General features: G+C 41.8%; 2 protein-coding genes and 1 long non-coding RNA gene across 3 annotated transcripts; all 3 read right to left on the bottom strand.

The window, feature by feature from the left end:
- Positions 1 to 725: 725 nt before the first annotated feature.
- On the bottom strand, positions 726 to 3,914 carry LOC306820296 (lysozyme g-like). The gene is made up of 5 exons (XM_079338119.1): positions 3,755 to 3,914; positions 3,000 to 3,077; positions 1,274 to 1,473; positions 1,052 to 1,190; positions 726 to 974 (listed from the first exon to the last, which is right to left on the bottom strand). The coding sequence occupies exons 1-5, from the start codon at positions 3,756 to 3,758 to the stop codon at positions 838 to 840; spliced, it is 558 nt and encodes a 185-aa protein (XP_079194245.1). The 5' UTR covers positions 3,759 to 3,914; the 3' UTR covers positions 726 to 837.
- On the bottom strand, positions 726 to 5,820 carry LOC306820297 (lysozyme g-like). Its single transcript, XM_079338120.1, has 6 exons — positions 5,641 to 5,820; positions 5,244 to 5,321; positions 4,816 to 5,015; positions 4,594 to 4,732; positions 4,381 to 4,516; positions 726 to 869 (listed from the first exon to the last, which is right to left on the bottom strand). The coding sequence occupies exons 1-5, from the start codon at positions 5,642 to 5,644 to the stop codon at positions 4,383 to 4,385; spliced, it is 555 nt and encodes a 184-aa protein (XP_079194246.1). The 5' UTR covers positions 5,645 to 5,820; the 3' UTR covers positions 726 to 869; positions 4,381 to 4,382.
- Positions 5,821 to 7,372: 1,552 nt separating this feature from the next.
- LOC306820300 lies at positions 7,373 to 13,586 on the bottom strand. The gene is made up of 2 exons (XR_013778659.1): positions 13,493 to 13,586; positions 7,373 to 7,550 (listed from the first exon to the last, which is right to left on the bottom strand). It is a non-coding gene; the product is annotated as an uncharacterized lncRNA (long non-coding RNA).
- Positions 13,587 to 13,816: the final 230 nt, after the last annotated feature.

The following is a 13,816-nucleotide window of genomic DNA, read 5'->3' as shown; positions in this document are numbered from 1 at the left end:
CGTTCAGTAAAACAAACCTTTAAGCGTCTCCTCTTTGCTCAAGTGTCCATTATTTGTAGCGTTCATCACACCTGCAGAAAACTCCAGGAGATACTTCCAGGTGGAGCTGTACATGTGAAAACATGGTAGTGGTCACGGACAGATGCTTCACGCTGCATGCACTTGCAGCAGTCACATAATATGAACAGCAGTGTGAAAATAGTCTCCTTGTATCATAACAACGGACTACCGCCACCTGCTGGCCTGGAGAGTTATTTCCTCTCACACACGTGCAGATCGTACGTGCTGGTTGGCCGCTGGCTGTAGTCTTTAGGGTGTGTTTAAGAACAGACAGAAGGTGGCGTGAGGCGACGTCACAGCTCATCTTTGTTGCCACTTGTTCTGCCTGGTGTGTCAGGGCCTTAAGGGCTCAGACCAGTGGCCCAAAATGACTCATGCTCAGTATTGCATAAAATGAAAGTCGAGACAGAAAAATGAAGAGGAATTAATAATATAGCTGTGATTGACTGTAAACATGTAGCTGTTGAACGCAGCCTCCCTCCTGCTCACCAATCAGACCAGCTTATTTAAAGCACCTGGATGACTGATACATGGTCCAGGCTCTGGCTCCTGTCTGGTGTTTGTTTGGTGAGTACAGTTGATTTAATTTCTAACTGTTCTACTGTCTAATTGTACAGGAAAGTCCCCGCTCGGTTAAAACCCATCAAGCACAGAAAACAGAGAGATTTGTGTTTTTGTTTTTAATCGTGTTTATTTACCTCCAGATTTCACACAAACAGCATTTTACACTTTTACTGAACGAGTTGCACAAAATGTTGTCAGAGTCGGCTTCAACATTTAATAGCCTTTGTTGTTCTTGTACCACTGGGCTCTGGCAACAACATCATTGGAGTAGTCTTTACCGGTTGTGTTGGCATCAACATTTTCATAAGAATGGACATTTCCATCTCCCATGTTGTAGGCAGCAATCCCACCTGCAGAATGAAACACACATCAGGTTAAATCATGTGTGTGAAGGGGGCTGTGCTTGTGTAAACTGAGTGAAACAAACCTTTCAGCTTCTGCTCCAGGCTCCAACCAGGAAATTTCTCACTGATCCTTCCGATGAAATGAACCAAGATGCCCGTGGCTTGGCTGATGTGGGTCTCGCTGTTCCATTCGCCCTCTGGTGTGTGCCAACGTTTATCAACCTACATGTGTTTGAATGAAAGCTGGTTACTTCATCAGAAAAATCACATTAAACTCATGTGAGTTAAACAGCATTTATGATCACCTGCATCAGTCCAAAGGCGTTGCCATTGTCTCCCCAGCCTCCAGCTGTCAGTACGTTTCCAGCACGAGACTCTCTGGAGATGATGGCAGCAATCAGAGCTGGGGAGATTCCCTTTTGAGCTCCCACACTGTTGATCATAGACCTGTACTTTTCCATTCTGCCTGCATCAGTCTCAGCCATGGTGTGTGATGCACTCACACCTTCAGAGGAAAAAACATCACTCAGACACTCTGGATTTATTCTGATTTCCCGCTCATGCTCAGTGATTAAACTCCTGTGTGACGTGGTGCAGTGACAACCATCTGCAGCTAAACATCTCCAAGACCAAGGAGATGGTGGTGGACTTCCGAAGGAACAAACCACATCTTTCCATCGGGGGGGTCGACGTGGAGGTGGTCAGGACCTACGGGTATCTGGGGCTGCAGCTGGATGACAAGCTGGACTGGTCGCCTAACATGGACACTACCTGCAGGAAGGGACAGAGTCGTCTGTACTTCCTGAGAAGGCTGGGGTCCTTCAACATCTGCAAAAAGCTGCTGCAGATGTTCTACCAGTCTGTGGTGTCCAGCGTCCTCTTCTACGCAGTGGTGTGCTGGGGAGGAAGCTGCAAGAAGAGGGACGCAGCACGCCTGGACAGACTGGTGAGGAGGGCCGGCTCTGTGGTGGGTACAGAGCTGGACTCTCTGGTGACAGTGGTAGAGAGGAGGACTCTGGACAAAATGCTCTCCATCATGGACAACACACACCACCCTCTGCACAGCACCTTCACCGGGAAGAGGAGCATGTTCAGTGACAGACTGCTGTCACAGTCGTGCTCCACGGACAGACTCAAGAACTCTTTTGTCCCCCTATAGGCCATAAGATTGTACAACACTTCACTGTCACGGGAGGGAAGAAGCACACGGTGAACCCTGGACTCTTTTTTCACTTTTTTCTCACTCCTCATCTGCACTGCTGACCTCAGAGTCAGCCTCCAGTTGGACACTGTAATGCATATTGATAGTCACCTTACTGAGCACTGGTCACTTTAATGATAATCACCCTAATCATGTCTGGTTTCATCCTACTGTATTGTTATGCTACATCTGTAATGGTTGACATGATCACCCTAACTAGGTCAAGTTTCACTCTATTGTCTTCAACACTTAATGCTAATCTGCTCCTCAATAGTTGGGTACTTTAATGGCAATCACCCTAATCACCCCTGGTTTCACCTTATTGTTTAGGACACTCAATGTTAATCACTGCTCACTACTCCTGCATTGACTGTTTAACGACTGTTTAACGACTGTACTCACACCTCGGGCATAAGCTCAAAGACCTCTGTACATGCACATGTAACTAGTTTCTTTCTTCTTGTTTGGGGATTATTGTATACAGAGGGGAGGGGGGACAGCGGGTGTGTATTGTAACTAATGTCTTGTGTCCTGCCTGTCTGTATACTGCTACTGGATGCCTTGAATTTCCCTCGGGATCAATAAAGTATCTATCTATCTATCTATCTATCTATCTATCTATCTATCTATCTATCTATCTATCTATCTATCTATCTATCTATCTATCTATCTATCTATCTATCTATCTATCTATCTATCTATCTATCTATCTATCTATCTATCTATCTATCTATCTATCTATCTATCTATCTATCTATCTATCTATCTATCTATCTTTCTATCTTTCATATAAAATGAGCGTCCTGTGTTGTGCAGCTTTAAGTATTTACCTGAGTATCCCAGCTTGTCCTGATTGGCTGTTTGCTGGGATGCACCGCTAGTTTCAACGCTCATGATGTCTCCGAAACCTGTAAACGAAACGTTTATTACAGGAAGAAGACGGGATGTTACAGCTGCTCGAATAAACAATGAAGCAGAAGAAGAAACAGGAAAGTAAACAGAGATATGAGGAAATGAAGTTCAACTAAAAGTAAAAGAAGACTTTAAGATTCAGGATTCAAAGTCTACCAACTTTGCAGTTAGGAGAGAAGACCGATGACACACTAAGCCAGTATTTCTCAAACAGTGGGGGCCCACAGTGAGGTGTCAGAGGAGACTTTCACTATTACTGTCTTTATTCAAGCTGAAATGAACAACAAGCATCTAGTCACTAGGTGGCAGCAGTGCTCACATTAATCAACAGGCTACCTGTTCAACCGGTTAAACCCAGTGAAAGCACAGACGGGAGGAACACCTGTGGAGAGGGAGGGAGTGAGGGAGAGAGAGAGAGAGAGAGAGAGAGAGAGAGAGAGAGAGAGAGAGAGAGAGAGAGAGAGAGAGAAAAGAGTGTAAAGAGTGAAAAGAAAAACGGAGGAGCTGCAAGAGGCAAAAAAAATAATGCCTGTGACAGAAAATAACCAAGAATCACTGCTCCAAGCTGTTCTTTGTTGTGTAGTCACATCTGATCTGCTCTGACAGGAACAGCAAATAAATCAAATAACGTCTCTACATCTACATTAGTACCGTCACAAAGACGAGCACTCACCCATCTTTGCTGTTTCTTCTTCTGTTGGTCTCCTCACAGCTCGGCTGTCAAAGCTACAACACAATGTCCCTCTGTTTACTCTGCAGCTGTATTATTCTGTGCTTACACTTTCAGTTTCACTCAAGACTTCACTCCTTCCTCGTGCCATCTGATGTTCTCTCTCTCACCTGCAGGGGGCGCTGTGAGCTGATATATGTCAGTAGAGAAAGTGGAGAGAATCACAGGAAGGCAGCTGGGCCTCCCTAAAATGTTCCAGACACGATGCATCAGTGTCATTCTGCAGAGTTTGCTGCTTTTTGTAGCAGACTGTAAACATGTTACTTTATGCCTTAAAAAAACATCTTTTTTTGAATGGGTGTGTCTGTGACTTCCGGTGTGTTCCTGCAGCCAGCCTCTAGTGGACACTCGATGAACTGCAGAACTTTAAACTTCCACGTGGGCTTCTACATTTTTCAGGACTGAAAGTCACCACTTGGTTAAAACCATAGACTGTATCAAGCACAGAAAACAGAGAGATTTGTGGTTTTGTTTTTAATCGTGTTTATTTTCCTCCAGATTTCACACAATCAGTATTTTAGACTTGTATTTAGCGACTTGCACAAAATGTTGTCAGAGTCGGCTTCAACATTTAATAGCCGTTTCCACTGTACCACTGGGCTCTGGCAACAACATCATTGGAGTAGTCTCTGCCGGTTGTGTTGGCATCGACATTTCCATAGGAATGAACATTTCCATCTCCCATGTTGTAGGCTGCAATCCCACCTGCAGAATGAAACACACATCAGGTTAAATCATGTGTGTGAAGGGGGCTGTGCTTGTGTAAACTGAGTGAAACAAACCTTTCAGCTTCTGCTCCTTGCTCCAATCAGGAAATTTCTCACTGATCCTTCCGATGAAATGAACCAAGATGCCCGTGGCTTGGCTGATGTGGGTCTCGCTGTTCCATTCACCCTTTGGCGTGTGGTGACGTTCATCAACCTACATGTGTTTAAATGAAAGCTGGTTACTTCATCAGAAAAATCACACTGAACTCATGTGAGTTAAACAGCATTTATGAGCACCTGCATCAGTCCAAAGGCGTTGCCATGGTCTCCCCAGCCTTCAGCTGTCAATGCATTTCCAGCCCGAGACTCTCTGGAGATGATGGCAGCAATCAGAGCTGGGGAGATTCCCTTTTTATCCCCCACTCTGTTGATTTTAGACCTGTACTTTTCCATTCTTTCTGCATCAGTCTTGGCCATCTTGTGTGATGCTCTCTCACCTTCAGAGGGAAAAACATCACTCAGAAAAAAAGCACAGAGCTCATCGACCGTTTTCACACACTGGATTTATTTTAATTTCCCGCTCGTGCTGGGAAGCTCAGTGATCCAGGTTTGTTTAAGACATTTGTCTCATCACTTCCTTTTTGACCAGCACATGAAAAAAACATACTTAGAGAAAATCTTCATATAAAATGAGCATCCTGTGTTTTGCAGCTTTAAGTATTTACCTGAGTATCCCAGCCCGTCCTGATTGGCTGTTTCCCACGATGCACCGCTAGTTTCAACTCTCATGATGTTTCCATAACCTGCAAACGAGACGTTTATTACAAGATCAGTTTTTAACCGAAACAGAAATATTTTATTTATTCCCAGGTGGAAGAAGACCGGTTGTTACAGTTGCTCTAATAAACAATAAAACAGAAGAATATACAGAAAAAAATTGTTTAAAAAAATAAAAAAAAGATATATGAGAACTTGGGACTCCTTTCTGTACCACTACAGAAAAACTGCTCTCAGCTGGTCTTTGTTGTGTAGTCACATCTGATCAGCTCTGACAGGAACAGCAAATAAACCAAATAACGTCTCTACATCTACATTAGTACCGTCACAAAGACGAGCACTCACCCATCTTTGCTGTTTCTTCTTCTGTTGGTCTCCTCACAGTTCGTCTGTCAAAGCTCCAACACGATGTCCCTCTGTTTACTCCGCAGCTGTATTTATAACTCTGAGCTTACACTTTCAGTTTCCTCATGACTCCCTCACCTGTCTGATGTTCTTTCTCTCACCTGCATGATGTTCAGGTCATTCAGCGGTCAAACCCTCCCTCCCATACTTGATTCTCTGTGTTGTACCTTTATTTGGTAAGAAATCATTTCAGAAGTTGTTTTCTTCTCTACTTGAGGACAAACCTGACAAAGGTTGCATTTTTACTTTTTACAGAGCTGCATCAGCTCCTCCTACATCTTTTTCATTTCATCAGTTTTCTGACCCCTTAATTGTATATTAATCAGTAGAAACTGGTTCTAACGTTAGCAGGAGTATAGCCTCTGTCTAAATTACTATTTACAGTTGTTCTGAAACGTCCAGGACCAGAAACTGGAAATTTCTCACGAATCTTTCCAATGAAATCAACTAAAATCCCCGTGGCTTGGCAGAGGTGCTCCTTGCTGTTCCACGCCCCCCTCGGCTTGTGCCCACCTCCCTTTGGATTGACATCGACCTACAAAATATGGATGAACGCTGCTTTAAATCTGAAGCTGTGTGAACATGATGTGAGACAGCATTAATTTCAACCTGCATCAGTCTGATACTGTTCATGTACATACTGCACTTTGGATTGACCTTTTGGCTAAAACGTCAACTTCATTTTGTTGTCTCTGTACTTGTACTCTGCAAAATGACAATCAAATTTAATCTTATCTAAAACTTTCACTTTTAGTTTATAAACCAAGCACCAAAGAGAATCAGGGGAAGGCAGCTGGTTTACAAGAAATGAGCATCAGCATCAGTCTGAACCTCCTCACTCTGAGATAACGGCGTTAAACACTGTGAGATAAAGATAAGTCAATCATTCAACCTGTAAACTGAACTTAAACATTTTTTATGATGGTTTTTCACAGATATCATGGAATAAATTGGCCGCTTTTGTAGTTTCAGTTTCCTCATGACTCCCTCACCTGTCTGATGTTCAGGTCATTCAGCGGTCAAACCCTCCCTCCCATACTTGATTCTCAGTGTTGTACCTTTATTTGATAGATAGATAGATAGATAGATAGATAGATAGATAGATAGATAGATAGATAGATAGATAGATAGATAGATAGATAGATAGATAGATAGATACTTTATTGATCCCGAGGGAAATTCAGGGCATCCAGTAGCAGTATACAGACAGGCAGGACACAAGACATTGGTTACAATACACACCCGCTGTCCCCCCCCCTCTATACAAAAATCCCCCAAACAAGATTTAGCAGCCCCTATGTGACTAAGAGTAGAGCCTGTGCAGTTAGCATTAGCAATTAGACTTACAACTTATATAGTATAATGTACATAACATGTGAGGAGAGAAAAACATGTGCTGATTAAAAGAGACCTGTAAACAGTTAAAGAGCCTTAGAAACAAAGTGCTGACCTTCTAGAAACTAGTTACATGTGCATGTACAGAGGTGATTTAGGCAGAAATGGGAAAACAGGGGGTGCAAAAAAAAATACAGGGGGTGCACATTTTTTTCAGTGTCACTCACGAAGGCGTGGCACGGCGGAGCAGAGGTTATGTGCTCCCTAACACACTGGTTTTGAAGAAAACTGAATAAGTCTCTAAATGGTGCATTCTGTTCAATTATTTGCATTGTCACACATTTTAGTTTTCACATTTTAGTTTTCACATTTTAGTTTTCACATTTTAGTTTTCCCAAGCTTGATAATGTTGATTTACTGTACAGCCCTGGCCCTGACACACCCCTTCATCATTTGACTCACTTGGTTCATGTTGTCTAACCCCTTTGTTGGCCCACTACTTCTATCTGCACTTTCTTTAAAAAACAAACAACAGGACTTCCGGCTGGACTCCAACATGGCGGCAGCATAAAAAGTGAGCTCCCCGACATTGAGATTAAAAAAGCCCTAAAATCCTATCAGTCTGAGAAAGAGTACAATTGTGAAAGTGTGGTAGCAAGGGCAATGATTAAGACCAGAGGAAAAAATCGAAAGTCGACTAAAAACGCGGATCCGGACCTCGAGCAAGACAACGAACCAGCTAAGCTAACAGGCGAATTAGCCGAATTACCTGCACCGCTAACAGAGCCAACAGGTGATAAAGTGAAGGCTAAGCTAGCTACGCAACCAAGCCGAGAGAGAGAAGAAACACAACAACCGATTAAAAACATGGCAGACTTAGAAACAATCTTGCAAGAGTTACGAGAATTCCGCCGGGAGAACTTGGAAAACCTGAAAGAAATTAAAGACGATATTAAGAAAACAAACAACAGGATAGATGACGCCGAAAAGCGGATCGTGGAAACAGAGGACCGTACTCAGAATCTAGAGGAAGCCACCTTGGAGCTCATGGAGCTGCAGAAGCAGGTCGAGACCAGAATGACAGACTTGGAGAGCCGCTCGAGGAGGGAGAATGTCCGGATCCACGGCGTGAAGGAAGGAGCAGAGGGAAACGCTCAATCAATGGTTACTTTTGTTGAAAACCTCCTTAAGGAGAAGCTGGATTTACCCCCATCGTTTGAGCTGCAGATCGAAAGAGCACACCGGGCTCTAGTCTCACAACCTCCCAAAGACGGCCCGCCTCGATCCATTGTGATAAAGTTGCAAAGTTTTCGGTGTAAAGAAGAACTTATCAAGATTGCGTGGCAGAAGAAGGGCTTTATGTACGACGGGAGGAAGGTGTTTCTGGACCACGATTATGCGCCGGAGATTTTGAGGAAACGCAAAGAATACATGGAGGCGAAAAAGGTGTTAAGAGATAAGAATATACGCTTCCAGACGCCGTTTCCAGCGAAACTCCGGGTGTTTTACGAGGGAGAGACGCGTATCTACAGCACAGCTGAGGAGGCTACGAAGGACATGGCGGCCCGAGGGCTCCAGGTGGAGGTCGTGAAACCGACGGAGAACTGGACAGAGCGGATCAAGCGGCTAATGTGGACGACGAGCCGAGCGAGGAGTGGACACGGGACAACGGAGACACGGCAGGGCTACAAACAGAGATTACAAGCCTTCAGGAGAGAAAGGAACACCTGATGATCAGGTAACATCAGGTCCTGATGAAACACAGCTCTTTAAGGTGAAGATCAGACTGTTTCCAGGAAACATTGTAAGCCTACTAAGATAACTGAGGTGAGAATGACAATATGACTTTAATTTTGTAAGGACTTAACGTTTTATACAGTTTTGGGTTAAAATGCGGTTATCCTTACTATCTATGGAAGTCGGGGCAGCACTTAAAGCTGTTGGGGACTTATGAACAATACTGATTTTATCAGCGGGGGCCCTCTGCCCCTTGGGAGCAGAGGATATCCCTCAGAGCGGACTGAACATCACAGCTCAAAGAGGGTCAATAATCAGACCTCACCTAAGGAAGTTCGTTTAGTATTTTGTTATTCATGTTACATTTTTGTTCAACGTTGTTCAAGGTTCATTATGGTTTCTGTAGCAAAGGGGGTAAATATGAAAGGGAGAGGAGAGAGGCACAGGGCAAGAGGAACAAAGAAAAATGATAACACCCAAAAATTGCATTAAAGTAGCCTCACATAATGTAAACGGTGTACTCAACCCAACCAAAAGGAGTAAGATATTAAGAAAGATGAAAAAAGAAGGAGTGGGGGTGATAATGCTGCAGGAGACCCACCTGACAGAAAAGGAACATGCCAAGCTAAAGAGGAATGGTTACAACCAAATATTCTCTGCCTCCTACAAATCAGGACACCGGAGGGGGGTGGCCATTTTAATCTCGGGGAGTATTTCATTTGAAAAAATATCCGTGACAGGGGACAAAGAGGGAAGGTTTATCATGGTTAAGGGGAAACTGGAGGGAGAGGTGGTGACTTTTCTGAATGTCTATGCCCCACCAGGCTCGGAGTGGAGATTTTATAGACAGATGTTTGATCTGATGACATCAGAGACAGAGGGAGTATTCATTACTGGGGGTGATCTGAACCAAAGACTTAATCCTAAGCTAGACTCCTCAGGAGGTGGAATACCAAAAAGTGCAATAAGTAAAAAAATAAAAGGTCTAATGTCTGAACTGGGGATTGTAGACGTATGGAGGGATTTGAATCCCTCAAGTAGAGATTATACTTATTACTCCTCACCTCACAACGTTTATACGAGGATCGATTATTTTTTGATGTATAATAAAGATACTTATAGGGTAGAAAAATGTGATATAGGAGTAAGGGACCTATCAGACTATAGCCCCCTTTATTTAACATTACGTCTGGAGAGTGAGAAAAAAACAACAATCTGGCGATTAAATTCAAGTATATTAGAAGGACACACTAAGGAAGAAATAGTGAAGGAACTACAGACATATATAGAGGATAACGATAATGGTGAAGTGTCCCCGTCGGTGCTCTGGGACGCGTGTAAGGCAGTGATGAGAGGGAAGATAATTGCTAAAACAGCATATTTAAAAAAGGTAAGACAGTCAAAACTTGATGCACTCATATCAGACCTAAAAAAACTAGAAAGTGAACATAAAGACAAATTGGAAGAGCACATAAATCAGGAAATTAAAAAAAAGAGAGCAGAGATAAATGAGATTTATGCACAGGAGATCCAAAAAAATCTAATGTTCACAAAACAAAGATACTATGAAGTTGGGGGTAAATCAACAAAATTATTGGCATATAAACTGAAAAAACAGCAATCCAAAAACAATATTTACAAGATAAGAGACCCACATACAAGAACAACAGTCGGAAAAACAGAGGAAATTCAAAAGTGCTTTGAAGTTTATTATAAAAATCTATATGCCCAACCGACAGCTGGTAATAAAACCGAGATGGATACATTTTTAGAGAACTTAAAATTACCAAGAGTAACAGATGAACAGAATAAGGCTCTGACTACCGAAATTACAGATGAGGAAATAAACAAAGCCATCTCAAATCTTAAAGCCAACAAGTCCCCGGGAGCTGACGGGTACACCGCTGAATGGTACAGATCACTTAGGGTGTCATTAATCCCACTTCTGAGAAAGACATTTAACTGGGTGTTGAAGGAGGGAGAGATTCCTCACTCATGGAGAGAGGCCATTATCTCTGTGATTCCGAAGGAGGGAAGGGATAAGCAGGAATGCTCCAGCTACAGACCTATTAGTGTCCTTAACCAAGACTACAGACTATTTACAGCTATTCTAGCCAGACGTTTAGAAACAATTCTGCCAGAAATAATCCACTTAGACCAGACGGGATTCATAAAACAAAGACAGACGCAAGACAATATCAGGCGCACCCTACACGTAATGCAGCACGTAACCAAACATCAGACGGAGACTGTAGTAGTGGGAATAGACGCGGAAAAAGCATTTGATTCTGTCAGGTGGGATTTCCTGTACAGAGTGCTGGAAAGGTTTAATTTCCACGAGACATTTATTAAGACCATACAGGCCCTGTATAATAAACCAACTGCTAGGATTCGGATTAATGGAAGTCTTTCCAAGTTTATCTCATTAGAACGAGGCTGTCGTCAAGGTTGCTCAGCGAGTCCCCTACTTTTTGCCATTTTTTTGGAACCCCTGAATAAATGGATAAAACAAAATGAAAAAATAGCAGGCATAGATATGGGGGGAGGTGAACAAAAAATAGCCTTATTCGCAGATGACGTATTCATATATTTGTCGAGCCCCAATACATCCCTCCCTGCACTTATGACAACCCTTACAGATTATGGCCATCTATCTGGCTATAAAATAAATATACAAAAAACGCAGGTTATTACTTTTAATTACAGACCAAACCAAGTGATTAGGGAAATGTACAAGATCAACTGGGACCTAAAATCAATAAAATATTTGGGAGTGAATCTACCTCAAGATCTAGGGCAATTAAAATCCATCAACTATGATCCATTGCTCAATAGAATTAAATCAGATATTAGGAGATGGAATCTGATACCCTATATGAGTATTACACAAAGAACGGAGGTGCTCAAAATGAATATACTGCCAAGGCTTCTGTATCTGTTCCAGAGTTTACCAGTGGAGGTAACAGAAAATGAATTCAGGGAATGGGATAAATTGATCTCTAGATATATCTGGCAGGGGCAGAGACCAAGGATCAGGTACAGAACACTGCAGTTACCTAAAAACAAAGGAGGACTAGCACTCCCTTGCCTGAAAAGCTATTATCAAGCAGCACAAATAAAAATATTGTTGAATATATACAATCCCTCCTACTCAGCAAGATGGAAAGAAATTGAGATCACCACAACTGATGGTGTTCCTATACAGGCTATAATAGGGGACAATAACCTGAGAAAACACATTAGAGAAGGGACAAACCCTTGGCTGGATATATCACTGAAGCTTTGGTTTGAATTAATTATGAAAAATGACTTGAAAATACAAAGCAGACTATTAAGATGGATTGGATATGATTCCGAATTCATACCAAATAGAACAGATAAAAGTTTTAAAAATTGGGACAGGGGACCTACAATATTCTGGGAGCTCCTAGGAAAGAAGGAGATCAAAAGTTTTCAAGAGCTGAAAGACCAATATAATCTAACGAATCTGGATCATTACAGGTACTTGCAATTAAGGCATTATTTAGAGCAGACAAGAAGGGGAATTATGGAGGGGAGGGGATTTGAAGTCATAAAGATGTTCACTTCGGCATATGAATCAAAATTGGGTAAAAAGCTAATTTCAAAATTATATAAGGGAGTGGAAGACCTAAAGGGAAATGACACGGAGTATATAAAAAAGAGGTGGGAGAATGAGGCAAATATTATTATATTGGTGGAAGAATGGGAGGAGATACATGAACAGCAGTGGAAAACAACTTGCTCCTTAACATGGAGAGAACACGGGTGGAAGAACATGATAAGATTCTTTAAAACACCAGCACAGACAAAGTATCATGACACAAAGTGTTGGAGACTATGTGGTGCTGACAAAGCTGACCACTTCCATGTGTTCTGGGGATGCCCCACTATTGGCTGTTACTGGCAGGAGATCAAAAAGTGTATGGATAAAATACTGAAGGTAGACCTTCCACTTACATTTGAGGTACTATACCTGGGAAAACTGGACATAAATTTTATAAGATTTGGGGACAAACACATTTATAGAATAATGCTGATTGCTAGCAAGAAAGCGATTACCAGAAGATGGTCGAAGATAGAGGCACCGAGGGTGGAGGATTGGATTGAGGTAATACACAACATATATGTGATGGAAAAGCTAACCTTCTCTTTGAGAATGGAGAGGGATAGATTTAAAAGAATTTGGGAAAACTGGATTGAGTTCATAAAACCAATTAGATCAGACTTTGTTTGAGATGTGCATTGTGAAGAGGAGGGAAAGAAAAAAAAACCCAGTTCATAGCTACAGAAGTTGGAATTTTAGTTTTTTGTTTCTTTCTTTTCTTTTGTTTTAGTTCTCATTTCTTTTTATTTTGCTATATTCGCTACACTGGTAACATAACAAAACTCTGTTAGATTGAACCATTTAAAATGAAGGATAAAATGCAAATACCCACTATGTCCTGGGCATAATTTCATTTGTTTACATGGAAAGGTACAGACACTCTCTAAGGGGATTTAAAGTAAAAGGCTGAAGACATTTTTATTTCCTTTTTTCTTGTATTATTCATGTATCTTTTGATTGTCATGTTTAATTCTAACTTAAAGATACCTCATTTGCATTTGGAAATATAAAGAACTCAAACATTATGTACCAGCTGTATGTAGAATGTAAGCTATAATGTTCAATAAAAAGAAAATTAAAAAAACAAAAAAAAACAAACAAACAACAAATAAATAAACTTATAATATTACATGTGTCATCCAGTAATAATAGATCCCTAGACCTTGATAAGTCAATCATCTGTCAGCATATTCGAATGTGGCGCTGACCCGAAAAGGTGGAGTTAAACACTGCAGTCCGTTGATTGGTTGAAAAAATCGTCACTTCCCGTGTTATGTCGGTAAACAAAACTGCCGTGTTTAAGTTTAAACCATTGACTGTAACACACAGCTGATTGTTTACGTCTGTATTTCTCCTCGCCGATCACAGCCTTCTCTGAAACAAAGCTGGATTGAGTTCTTGTAATAAAGAGTCACATGC

Source organism: Symphodus melops, assembly GCF_947650265.1.
Source record: "Symphodus melops genome assembly, chromosome: 2".
In the NCBI taxonomy this organism is placed as follows: Eukaryota; Metazoa; Chordata; class Actinopteri; order Labriformes; family Labridae; genus Symphodus; species Symphodus melops.
This window is presented reverse-complemented; position numbering and strand designations above follow the sequence as displayed.